This window comes from Porites lutea, chromosome 2, assembly GCF_958299795.1.
Source record: "Porites lutea chromosome 2, jaPorLute2.1, whole genome shotgun sequence".
NCBI classification, from domain to species: domain Eukaryota; kingdom Metazoa; phylum Cnidaria; class Anthozoa; order Scleractinia; family Poritidae; genus Porites; species Porites lutea.
Window position 1 is genome coordinate 28,589,509 of NC_133202.1, and position 13,028 is coordinate 28,602,536.

The window sequence follows — 13,028 nt, forward strand, 5'->3', positions numbered from 1 at the left end:
TGTCTTAAAATTAACGTTGTCAAACCAATGATTGCTGAACGTATATTATTTGCAATAATTTGCTTGCATCCTTTTCGCAGAGGTTTCTTCGAGACTTGAGCTTGCTGCTAAATTTCTCGTGCAACCAGTGACGCCAGGACGTCCGTTGCGTGACAAAACCAGGGCCGAAAAAGCTTAGTGACCAAGCGGATACCCACTCCTGAAACGTCTCTCTTTATAAGCGCTTTTGTTTTACAAACAGGCACTACAGTGAACTCTCTCTCTCTTCCGCAACGGCTCCCGCTGGCTATCCCAATAAAAACAGCAATAACAAAAAGGCCTCTGCGTAGAAGATAGGGGAAGCATTATGAGCGTTTCTTGGATACGCATCCAAACGTAACGGTGTTGATCGGCGTCTTCATTTAACACAGCAAGAGGTTATTACTGAGACTGCGCTCCATTGATTTTTTAACTGTTAAGAACTGAGCATGCGCCTCTGTCAGCTGGTGTCCTTTGGTGATATTGGGACGCTATGTATCTCAAACTCCCTGTTTTCAATGCGCTTTCTGCACAAGGGACAGTCCTCCATTTGTATTGCACATTTCATGCAAACGTCCCTAAAATTGAGATAAAGAAAAGTGAAATTTCAGACGATTGAGAGGCATGGGGACGAATGAGACAAAACAATACAAAAGGCGCACAGGGTGATGTCATGGGATATTTTCCGAGCACAACAGCTTTTGAAGGGTGATTTGTAGAACTTGTCGTTCTCTGTTTAATTTTTTCTTTTCCTTCATCCAGTGTTGTATGTTTTCTTACACCCGTTTGTAATGCATTAGATAAGGAATGTTTCCACATCATGAAAGGGAAGGTACGTTTTTAATTGGTGGGGGCGGGAGCTCAGAGGGAAGGTGCTGACGGTAAGTGCTCACTGTAAACATTGGCAGTATAGTCTAAACATTTAAAAGTTTAAGAACTGATGTTTCTCAGGCGTTGATCCAGAAGACTCGAAAATAAAATGGAAGTTGATCCTGCCTGGTTTTCTGGTTACAAAAGTTGGATAGCGCTATCCACCGGATAAATCACTACCAAGTGGAAAAGTATTACGAAGACCGATTGCGTTATACGCTGGATAGTGATTTACCCAGTGGATAGCGCTATCCACATTTCCAACAATTGGGGCCAGATGCGCAACCACTGAGCAAAAGGAGACTCGTGGGAACCGACGCCATTAAACTTTGTTGATGTGACAAACATCATGCATACCGGTAGGACTGAAATGTCTGAAGTTGACACACACAATAGTAGTAGTGGTGTTGGTAGTGGTAGTGGCAGTGGCAGTGGCAGTGGCAATGGTAGTGGTAGTGGTAGTGGCAGTGGCAGTGGCAGTGGCAGTGGCAGTGGTAGTGGTAGTGGTAGTGGTAGTGGTGGTGGTGGTGGTGGTGGTAGTGGTAGTGGTAGTGGTGGTGGTGCCTGCTGCTGCAACTGCGATGACTAGGAGCAGGGCAACCACTGAGCAAAAGGAGACTCGTGGGAACCGACGCCATTAAACTTTGTTGATGTGACAAACATCATGCATACCGGTAGGACTGAAATGTCTGAAGGTGACACACACAATAGTTGTAGTGGTGTTGGTAGTGGTAGTGGTAGTGGCAGTGGCAGTGGTAGTGGCAGTGGCAGTGGCAGTGGCAGTGGTAGTGGTAGTGGTAGTGGTAGTGGTGGTGGTGGTGGTAGTGGCAGTGGCAGTGGCAGTGGCAGTGGTAGTGGTAGTGGTGGTGGTAGTGGTAGTGGTAGTGGTAGTGGTAGTGGTGGTGCTGCCTGCTGCTGCGACTGCGATGACTAGGAGCAGCAGCAGTAACAATATGACGTCCTCGTGCTTGCATCGACTTACAGTCATACTATTTTATCTTTCATGTACCTGGGCCTCTAAATTTTGTACCTTACCTGTGATTGCAGGGTTCTAATCTGGTATCAGCAGCGTTCTCATAGCATATTTTACATGGATCACCAGTAACGCTCTCTTGGCGAATAGCTGCGAGCTTTAAATGTCTACAAAGAACAAGGAAACGCCTCTTTGAGCTAACATTACAACAAGCATTAAAACTCGTCTAGCACCAACATCTATTTCGTGCAGAGATGAGGTAAGGGCCGTCCTTGAAATTACTCGAAGCTTTGTTGTTGTTGGCCGACTAGTTACCGGGCCGGTGACGCGGATAACATCTTGGGAATCCTATGATCGCTTTGTGACTATTACAGAATACAGAGTACCGCTACCCATGAATGTTAACCTTTCGCTGAGATTTACTTTCATAAAGTTGTACGCGAAGATGTTTTTCTTTATGGGCTACATCACAAAACACTTAACGCCTGGTCCCTCGCGAAACCAGTTAATTTAAGTTTTCCCTCAAATCTTAATGAATCTCTCAATATTGAGAAACTCGGCAAGCAAAATTAACCGTTTCCCCTGGAACTAGTCAAAGTGTTTACCGTTTCGCATCTCCCGGCTGCACTGTGTGATTGGTTGATGAACCTTACACAAGTTTTCTCGCGCTTCGCACCGGCGTCACATGTTCGCTTCAAGATTTGATTGGTTCATATGAATTTCAGCGCAAAGACCATCCAAAGTATACCCTGAGTTTGACCAAAACCGGACACCACACATGAACGGTCTCTGGCAACCAGGGTAGTCAAAGTAATGAAGTTTGTTTCACTTTCAGGACACAAGATGAAGGATCACTCTAAGACTCACCTAGGTAAAATTATTTTGTCCTCCGCTTTCATGTTGGCGTGGTCGTTGAAACTGCTAAATGACACTTGTGGGGGAAACCTGCCATTGATGACAAATTAATACTACATTATAAGCATATAGTGCCTGAGTTTTAGATGGTCTACTTCAGAATCTTTCTTTGGAGCGAGTTTTAGGAGGAGGGAGTGCAATGGGAAGGTGGGTGGGGGAGATGGTGGAGGATGTAGTATAAAATATGTATTGACCATATAAGGCACACGCATTATTCATGTTCAATGGGGATGTTTGCCTATCAAAAAGGTGGACCTCGATCTCGAATGGTTACTGACAACAACTAGGCTATAAAATTTAACGGGGGTTTTGAACAAGAAAGATGACGTTGGCGCGAGTAATCATAAAACCCGACTCCCTAGGGCGAACTACCATCCATGCGCACGTGCTCAAGGTCTCGATTTTTGTGTTCGATGAATGTCACTACATTATTAGGGACAGGCTCCGCTCTCAGCGTAAGCTTCTACAGATAGTCGAGCCTTTTTCTGTTGGAACTCTTCTCGGGGGCCCAATCTTACTTGAACGGTTGAGCTCCGAAGTTAAAAATGCAATGTTGAAAGGACATAAAGCTTGCAGCAGCGAAGAATCCAGCTCTAGGGAAGAAGGAAACCAGGTTTGTGTTAGTGTAGTTAACAAACAAGAGTAGACACATGGACCGAAAGTTTTCAAATCACATTACATTTACTGTTCTGCTCAAATATTTTCACAAGAAATTTCGTAAAAATCCTCTTGAAGCCATTCAGAGAAAGACAAACTTTAATGCCGTTGCCTCAACTTACTCTGCAAACTGCGCTTACAGAATGTTGCGGTTCAATTTTATTCTGGGTTTAAATTTAATCATTTGTTTCAAACCCATTATCATACATTACCATACCCCAAAACAAAGGGAAATAAAATTTAAACCAAGGATAAAATTGAACCACAACACAGACACCAGGCAAATACATCAAATTTAAATCGCCTTCCGCTTAATTCATCTACGATGGAGATCTGGGTAATTTTCAAAGATGAGTTGCGTGGTTGTGAATTCAGTTTACTAACTCCATAGCTTGAAGATTAAGTTTGATACCAAAATATTAATACCATACGCTTATTTACCCGGATAGTGCTTCTTTAAAATCCCTTTCAATCTCACTGCCATTCAGCGAAAATTTGACTTTCCCTCTCGCTAAGTCTATGAGTAGTCCAAGGACATCACCTATAAAATGTAACGCATGTGGTTTAATAACTTTGAGCAGCTTATTACTTGTACACTCTGTAACCCCGCAATAGAGAGAATAGGGAGCTTAAGCAACAGCAATGGCGATGGGTACGAAAACGTCACTTAAAAAAGTGAAGTCGCACTTCTTCAAATCTTATCGCGCTTATTCCATCTCTTTCAATTCGTCAAATGTTTACAACTTTTGCTGGAGTCGAATTCTAAAAGACTGTATCAAAGTTCAGGAAAAGAAAAAGAAAGTCGTTGTCTTGTGTTCAAGTCCTCCACAAAACGTGAAATTAGGCATTTTCACGTCGTAGTCGTGCAGTGACAGAGAGCAAAGAAATGTACCTAAAAGCGTGATGCACGTGCAGGGTTTTTGTTTTGCTGATCTAAACCTATTGCTTTTTTGCTGTTCTCGTTGAAGTCGTCGTCGTCGTTGCCTCTGCTACAGGCAAAAGGATGCAAGTTTGTTGGCCAACAACTTCCAGCATTGCTGGATGTTACATGTTGCGTCCTTTTGCACATTCGGCATTTCCCGCGAACCGCGAATGTCAAGAAGTCACGTGAACAGGGCCTTGCCGTCAAGTTCGCGGTTAGAGGTTCACGTTTGTAGAGCTAGACCACGCTCCAGAGATAAGTGTTTTAAAACCCCAAGGGTTTTTCGACCCTAAAATATCACAATCCCACGTTTGAGAAGAATTATGACTTTTCAGAACACTCCTTTGCCTGCTGATTATCGAATTCTATTTTAAAAAACGTTATTTTGAAGACAATTTCTCAGCTAAAATAAAAGTGAGTGGATGAATGAAAACAAACATGGCAGCCGCGAGCTACCACCCGCGAATCTTAAGTCCCAAATATGGGCAGACGGGTAACGTGAAACCGTTAACCGCAAACCGCAGTTTGTCGGTTGCAGTTAAATGACCAAACCTCGATCATAAGGTCTCTATTGTGAAGTTTTAAGCTGCAAAAAACCTTGCGGTAACTCACTTTCCTCTGGAACGTGGTTTAGCCCTTGTATCGCAAAGCTAACGGCAAGGTACTGATCACGATTCACTTCTTGACGTTCGCGGTTCTTAGGAAATGCTGAAAAGCCTCGATCTGTCCGATCCTAAGGTCTCTAATAACGGAATTTTTTTAGGAAAACGTTGTAGTATACTGACCTGGTTTCCAAGGTTTGTGGTGATGCGGTGTACTCCGTGCTCCATGCCAGATAAGCTGCCTGCAGCCATCATATGCATAAGAATACTCATCATCACCAATACCATAGCCTTCCTGAATATAAAACACAGAGAAACTAGTACGAATCTGCCGGCTGGAAAACTCGGACGGGTGGGGTACTTACTCCTGTTACCCCTCAACAGTAAAACGGGGTATCCAGTTTCGTTACGACGAAGTTTTTCACGGCTCTTGTGTGGTCGCGTCAAATGATAATTAGTGTTATGCCTGGGATTGAGACCGAAATACGAGGGGAAGGGGTGGGTGCTCCCAAAACAGTTTTTCCTAGCCCCGTGGGTCTCGATTTGAATTAAAAATGAAAACCCTTTCCAAGGCTTGAAAAAAAAACCCTGAATTTCAGCATGTCCTTTGGACAAGTAGCTCCTTGTCTGAATGCTGAGCAAGTAAGCTTTAAAAGGTACTTACCCAGCAAGAAAATGTACTTGTTTTGGACAACCAGACGGCACTTTTTTCTAGCTCTGCGGCCTTCCCTAGCTCAAACACGGTATTAAGGTAAACTTTGTAATATCTTATGCCCCATTCAAGTAGCTTTCAAGCGGGTACTTTGAATTTAAGGTCATAGTCCTTGTAACTTACATGGTTAAGGAATTTGCTGTCTTTAGTGGCCCAGCCAATCTGCATTACCCCTGCTGTTAGCAGAGTCACTTCATAATACCATACACCTGGAACACACAAAGTAATGCAAACAACTAGTCAAACAACTACTATATTCCAACCCAAACCTAACAGAGATACAGGCCTCAGTCATCAGTTGTCACGTCATATGAAAGGTTCACGTGATAGCATAAGCCCCAGAAAAGCCGCATTTTCACACCTCATTTCGCTGATGAAGCTTCTCAGGTGCACCCAACGACAACTTTTGGAAAATATCTGTTCGGAAGACGATTTGAGATCTAGAATTTTCTGAACATTTGTTGTAAAATTTCTTGCTTGCCTGCCTCCCCTTGGATTTTCGAACATCTAAAAGATGGTATAATTCAGTGCCCATTTTAAACGGATTTTTTACCCTTAAAAGGTCACCTAGGGTTTTCGGGAGTCTTTTTTCTGGCTGAAATTTTCGAAAGGTAAGTTTTGATCCCCATAATTTTGGCATCACTAGATTTTCAGCTAGGAAATCCGAACGGATGAAAAGTTTTTATAGGATAAAAATTTGCCTATATCTACCGGTTAAATACTAAAATACGTTCAACAATGCTATGTTTAAGTGGTTTTGAACTATATTCTTGTTGGGTGCCTCCTGCTTCTTTGATAGAGAGCTTCGAACTTTTAAAAATGTTCTCCGAAGATAAGAATTTACAGTTGTTTTACTTTCCTATTTTTAAAATAACATTTCTGAACAATATACTCACTAATAAAAAACCACACTACACTAAAAGTTGTGTTTTTATACTACAAATAGTCCTAATACTTACCAGATGAGACACAAAATGTGCACCGCACACTTTCAAAAGAGGACGCATCGCATCTTGCCTGAAACATTTTAAAAGCTATTTAAAATACCTTTTCAAAACGAACGGCAAAGTTCAAGTTTTTACCATACACTGTACATGACTTCTCGTTTATAGACGTTAAAAACGTCTGTTCATTCCATACTTTGTAGCCGTAGCATTCATCATCAAAATTTGGTATATATACTTTTTCCTCCGAAGCATCGCCAAAACGACTTTGAAAAAGTTGCTATAGTTTTGCTTTTGCTCAAAAAACCGGCTCGCTACTTACTGTCTATTATGCAATAGATGGTGAGTATCGCAGAATTGTGACATTATGCCAGCTGGTTTCTATACAGACATTTAATATACCCACTTGTGGACCACTAATCTGTTCAATCAATAAAGTGAACCTAACTTGAACCTACTTCATACACAACAAATCAGGGCTGCACTCTTGTAGCAGCTGGTAGCCCATAACATTGGGAAACTATAAGTCTTAGCTTCTGTACAAAACGTATAAGGTAAGTACCTAGGGGATACTCCCAACAAAGCCCCATACCGGGTGGCTCCGTCCCTGAAGGGGTGCCTTTTTCAGGCTTCAAGTATATATATGAAGGGCAGAGAAATCTGCTATTTAGGTAGAGAGGGATGTAGTGTTATTCAGTGGGTATTCGTGCAAAAAGCAGTGATTTTGTTACAAAAAGTTATGGTGAGTCCTGTGACTCTTCTTGTGGAAATCCCTGTCCACAACCAGTCCCAAATTGAAAATGCTTGGGCCTTTATGTAACCAGACAGTTAATCTGAAGACAGCCGCCAAAAAACTTCATTACAGTTAACTGAAATTAAAATATGGTCCATCTATATATTTACAGCAGAAAAAAGGCTAAAATAAATATGCACCTTTAAACAACAGCCACAGAAATCACATTAACTCAATTGAAAAAAGAATTTAAAGTGACTCAACAGAGATTCCATGTCTGTGTTCATCACAGTGCAACCCCTTGACTGATGTTCCACTGTAACAAATTCTAATAACAAAACTATTATTTTTGTCATTAAATAAGTAAATAAATCCATTACTCACCTCAAGCCCTGTGGGTGATATTTTTAGATAATCACTGACATCATTGTTATTAAGCATGACATTAATCTTGCTTAAATCTGCTATTTCATACGAGTATGGACGGTTCTGCAAGCAAAATACATTACAAAATATTCAAGAATATCTTTCACAGGAAATTGAAAATACAGAATTACTTCATAGGGGTAAAACAATTATTGTTGGCAATTCAGTGCTTTACATAGTCCACAAAAAAAGGACAAAAACAAAGAAAGGAAATAACCATGAACAAGTTTACATTCCAGCAGTTTGGAGGCAATCCAGTTGTCCAAACCAGTTGGCTTATTACAAGTATGGCCATTTAACTGAACTTGGGACTGCTAAAGAACAAAATAATGCAGTCAGTGGATAGGGTGGTACTTGAATATGTGGACTTTGGATTGCCAGTCCTGCGCTCTAACTTGTTCGGCCATGATGCCTCCTCCAAAATATGCATTTTAAATAATTAAATTGACTATATAATAATGCAGTTTAAACAATATAGAATAAATTTTATTATTCAACTTACATTAACTGAAACTGTCAGCACAGAAAAAGACATGTAGAAAGAAGATAACACAGCAAGTGGTTTAGTAAATAACTTGATCTGAAACTTTGAGTCCACATTGATTTACAAGAATGATGAAAGTATAATCAACATTATCAACAACTTTTGAGGGTCACCCAAGTCTTAAAGAAGAGATGATGCCACATAGAGCTTTACCTAAAAAAGCGAGAAGAACATTCTTTATGCCATCAGGCCACTTCCAAGTTCCAAGACCCTCACTTTCAAAATGAGGCTAGGTGCACAACCTTTCTTGTGAAAATGAGTTTTATTTGCATGAAAATTAAAAAAGGTTTCCATATCAAAGGCTGAGCACCAACCCTCGTTTTGAAACAGAGGCCCAGGGGAAGTCGCAAATGGCCTGTTAGAAGGTTGGTGAGAGGAATATGTATGACAGTGCAGTGATGGGAAACTTTGAACACATAATTGGCAAAAAAATTATTTAGACCTTGTCCTCAAATGGGGTAGCTTCAAAGACCAAAACGATCCACACCCCTCCCCTATGTCCTTCAGATCAGCCTGAGGAATTTCATGTGGCTATTAGGGCTTAAAGGGTTAATTGATACTGATAAATTTGCACAATACTTACATGAATTGTCTAGAAGCCACTGAGAACAAAATCCAGCCTGGTGTTTTTCAAAGTCCTTGCTTCCAAGCCACTCTCTTTCAATCTTTGCAACCAACTCCATTATGCCAGTATCTCGAATGGTCAGCTTGTTTTCACCTGTCAAGAATTGTTCACATTGATCAGATCTTGCACTGCAACTCAAAGTATATTATTCTAAATTAATACATACTCGTCTGTGCAAACTTTTCCAGTGCCAGGATTGAATTGAGGACAACACCAGGATACTCGTCTGTTGTCTGAAAGGCAAATCATTTTTTACTTACATGTAGTACCCGAACCAAACATTATGAGTTTACTAAATGTGCAATTTATGTAAGATGCTGGCCAGCTGGCATGTGCACCCTACAAGTGCTAATAGATTTACAACTTAGTAATAATCTACTGATTCTATTCCTAAAATACTCAACATATTTCACTGAGATTTACTAACAAATGACTGTTGCTATGTTGCTTTATTAGGTCTTACCAGTCTCTGTATCAGAAATTCCAGTGTGCCTTGGGTTAACAGCACAATACTCAATGGACCTATATAAATGCATGCAAGTACACAGTCATAAAAAAGCAGATAAAGACCAATACATTATAACTTCTTGAATCATTTTCATTTATCATATAGAACACAATACAGAGTAGGGGGGGGGGGGGAGGGAGGGGGGACTCCGCATATGAAAGGGGTGGGGATGTTCGTCGTCTTGCTTAGGGGAGTAAATTTCAGATTTTGGTCTCACTTAGGGTGTTCTGGGCAAAATGCCATCATATTTAGCCATGAAGGTCTCATTTAGGGTTGCATGCAAAAAAATATAAAAATATATATCTGATATGTATATTTTTCATTTGTTTTATTCACTCCCTTCATATTATCCAAGTTTTCTCATTTGTCTGTGTTTAAACATGGTCTCTTTTTGGGGTCAAAAAAGCTTGGGCTACGCCCAGATCGGTCTCCTTTAGGGGTTTAATTCAACATTTCCGCCGAGCATCCCCCCCCCTTTCATATGCGGAGTCCCCCCCTGGGACAGAGTATTCCCAAATGGCAGCAAATCTAGTTAGTCCTGTGTTTTTACAAAAATTGGCCCTTAATGCCTCGTTTAAGGTAAAATTTCTTTTCAGATGGAGGCAAAGAGGGCTAATTGACATATTATGATAAAAGGAAAGTGCATGTGGTGTTGCTGATACCAAGAAAAAAATACAAATTAATATTAACTAAATCACCTTGTAATTTAGCTAATTAAAGCACTGACTGCAGCTTCACATTAGGCTGTTGCCTAATTACACTTTTCTTCTAATTACACTCATTTGATAACTGGGACGGGGTTCTGATTATCCCTTTACACCATCTGTCCTTAGATTGGCATTCAAATTTATCCACAGGACTGTTCACCAAACAATATATAAATGCAACAAGTTTTTTTTTTTTGGGGGGGGGGGGGGGGCATTGACTGGTGCAAAATTTCTTATTGGCAGATCTTGAGCTGGTGGGCTAAAAGACCTTTTTAGCTTGTATGTTTTGTTTTTCCATTTCATACCAGGTGAACTCTTTCTTTCAAATGTCGTCTTTAGAAGATGCATCCATGTGCATATGTATGCAGAAATTTTAATGAAAAGACAAAAGGCAAATTCCCTGGAGAGCATCATGGGAAAAATAAAACATACAACCTAAAAAGGTCTAACTGCTGTTATTTAAAATACTAGACAGTCATAAGCCTCTTCTCGAATTTTGTTATGTTAGCATAAAACTTATTACTAATTTTTGTTTCACACTCCTTTTTCAGACTTTTCTCTCACTCAAGCCACAGCCCTGATTTTGTAACAATGATTTAAAATGGCTGATGCTAAATATGATCAAGCACACTTTGAACCAATTCGAAAAGAACTGACTTAACACACATTTCTATCCTAGCTCCCAGTAAAAAAATAAAAAACATTTTCAAACAACTATTTTTCTAGCCTACAAATATAGCTGTCTCTCCTTGCTCCTTTCATTAGGGGTGTTTTGCCAGGAGAGATGTCTGCGCCTCAGTGACAGAAATTCCGTATTGATGATGAAAAATCTGTCTGGAATCTGGTCAGGACCTCTGATTGTACAGCAACTGAGTTATGTTGTTTTAGCCATTGTTTAAAAATGACAGACAATTAAAAGACAAAAGGCCACAAATGTCAAATGTAAACACGATGAATATTGCTGTTCATGGTTCCGTGACTTATGGCTACCAACTCGTTAAGGAATTGAAATTTATGCAAAAATGCAAAAATTACTAGGTGACATCACCAGATGGCATTAAAATGCTTGGAATTCAGACATCTCTCTCCCCACAACCCCCACGAGTTAGGGGGTGGAGACTTGTGACATTTTAGACTAGGATTAGGCTACTCACCAGCCAACTTGTCAGCTAAGCATGCTAAGACTACAGCCAGGTTTCGGCAAATCGATGGTGTAAGTTCACTCTCCCGTCTGCCTTGATTGGTGTGGAATACAAGTGTTTGGAGGTCCTTGGACAGTCTCAACCTTGATGACAGGGTATGTATAGCATCCTAAAAATTCAACAAAAAAAGAACAGTGTATTTTTCACCAGTTAGATCTATAATTATTATATAGATACTGATGAAATATCAGGATTTTTCCTTTTACTAAAAAATCATATCTTCATCGCGCGCAGTGAAGATTTTATTTTTATCTTTCACATGTGAGGATATTGGTGTCGCCACGGTTACTAACATTATTAGCCAATTACAAGAGAGCTTGCCGCTCAGGCATGCGGCCGGCTCTTTTGAAATTTTGAAATATAAGTTTTATTGTCTATATATCTCCTTAATAACTTTATATCCGAGTTTCATAGATATAGGTGACCACTTTAATTGCACTGTTTTGCTGTTTCGAAAATGAATTTTAAAAAAAGTTGTGTTTTATGAAGGAATTTCATTGTGCTGAAAGTATCTCTCACTCCTTCGCTTCGCTCACACGCGAGAGATACTTTCAGCACTTGAAGATAAAATTCGTATCTCTGCGCGGCCATGTAATATCCTCTATATCACTTTATTATCATATCTTGTTGAATTGATTTCATAAACCAATTAACACAGTCATTTATTTTGAAAATCATGTTTGTCATTACAGTCAAAACTGGAAAACTGTGAACACTTGAAACAGTTCAGGAATATTTATTGTGCTACGACCAATCACAGCACAGATCAGGACACATGAACAGGCCACAAAACCACAAACTAATTAACAATCTTGCTTACAGTTTAGTTTGGCTGTTTTCTTGCAACACAATAATATTCCCAAAATATTTCTGGTGTTCACAGTTTTTCAAGTTTGACTGTAACAATTTGAAAAAATGTAATGTGAAAGGGGCAATTTGCCTTCATTAAGAAGATATTTTGCATGAGAGAGGTCTGTGTTTATCACTACACTTTATTATATATGGTTGTGTAAGAGTCTTGACAGGATTAAAAATTATTATTAACACTGACCCGGGTAGGAAGTGGGCATTCATCAAGAAGTAAACACACAACAGCTGCTCCAAGAGAATCCTCCAACGGAATAGCAAAAATACAGGACTTCACAACATTTAGCCATCCCTCCTCTAAAATTCAGTATCAACATTGCACAGTAAAAATTATTAATCAAGTCAGGGCTTGTGATATTTCGTGGAAAAATAAGCGAAATTTTGCGGGATTTTCAGGGGCAAATTCGCGGAAAAATCGGCTGATTTCGCGGGATTTTCGTGGGAAAAAAGTCAAAATTTGCAGAAAAATGGACGATTTCGCAGGATTTTCGCGGGAGAAAAGTCAAGAAACCAGAAAAATCGGCCGATTTCGCGGGATTTTAGCGGAAAAAAGTCCAATTTCGCAGGATTTTCAGGGGCATATTCTTATAAAAAATCGGCCGATTTCACGGGAAATTTCGGGGGGGAAACTTCGCCAAGAAACAATCAGTAAAAAACAGCCGATTTCGCTGGATTTTTTTGGGCAAATTTTGCTAAAATTGATCAATTTTGCGTCCATATGACCAGCGTTGTTTAAGGTTTTTTAACAGGGATAATCAATTGCTCTTTCAACAACAAGAGCGAATGCTAAAGCTATTAACATT

General features: G+C 40.0%; 1 protein-coding gene across 1 annotated transcript in view; it reads right to left on the reverse strand.

The window, feature by feature from the left end:
* Positions 1-13,028, reverse strand: part of LOC140928207 (RING finger and SPRY domain-containing protein 1-like) — a 17,821-nt gene continuing 4,793 nt past the window's right edge. Inside the window, exons 3-16 of the mRNA XM_073377921.1 lie at positions 12,410-12,522; positions 11,311-11,467; positions 9,405-9,463; positions 9,108-9,174; positions 8,889-9,034; positions 7,731-7,835; positions 6,629-6,686; positions 5,793-5,878; positions 5,141-5,252; positions 3,875-3,974; positions 3,295-3,369; positions 2,729-2,806; positions 1,924-2,028; positions 1-596 (exon numbers count right to left, since the gene is read on the reverse strand). Coding sequence (XP_073234022.1) covers positions 479-596; positions 1,924-2,028; positions 2,729-2,806; positions 3,295-3,369; positions 3,875-3,974; positions 5,141-5,252; positions 5,793-5,878; positions 6,629-6,686; positions 7,731-7,835; positions 8,889-9,034; positions 9,108-9,174; positions 9,405-9,463; positions 11,311-11,467; positions 12,410-12,522 — 1,379 coding nt within the window. The 3' untranslated portion in view covers positions 1-478. The remainder of the gene's footprint in view (positions 597-1,923; positions 2,029-2,728; positions 2,807-3,294; positions 3,370-3,874; positions 3,975-5,140; positions 5,253-5,792; positions 5,879-6,628; positions 6,687-7,730; positions 7,836-8,888; positions 9,035-9,107; positions 9,175-9,404; positions 9,464-11,310; positions 11,468-12,409; positions 12,523-13,028) is intronic.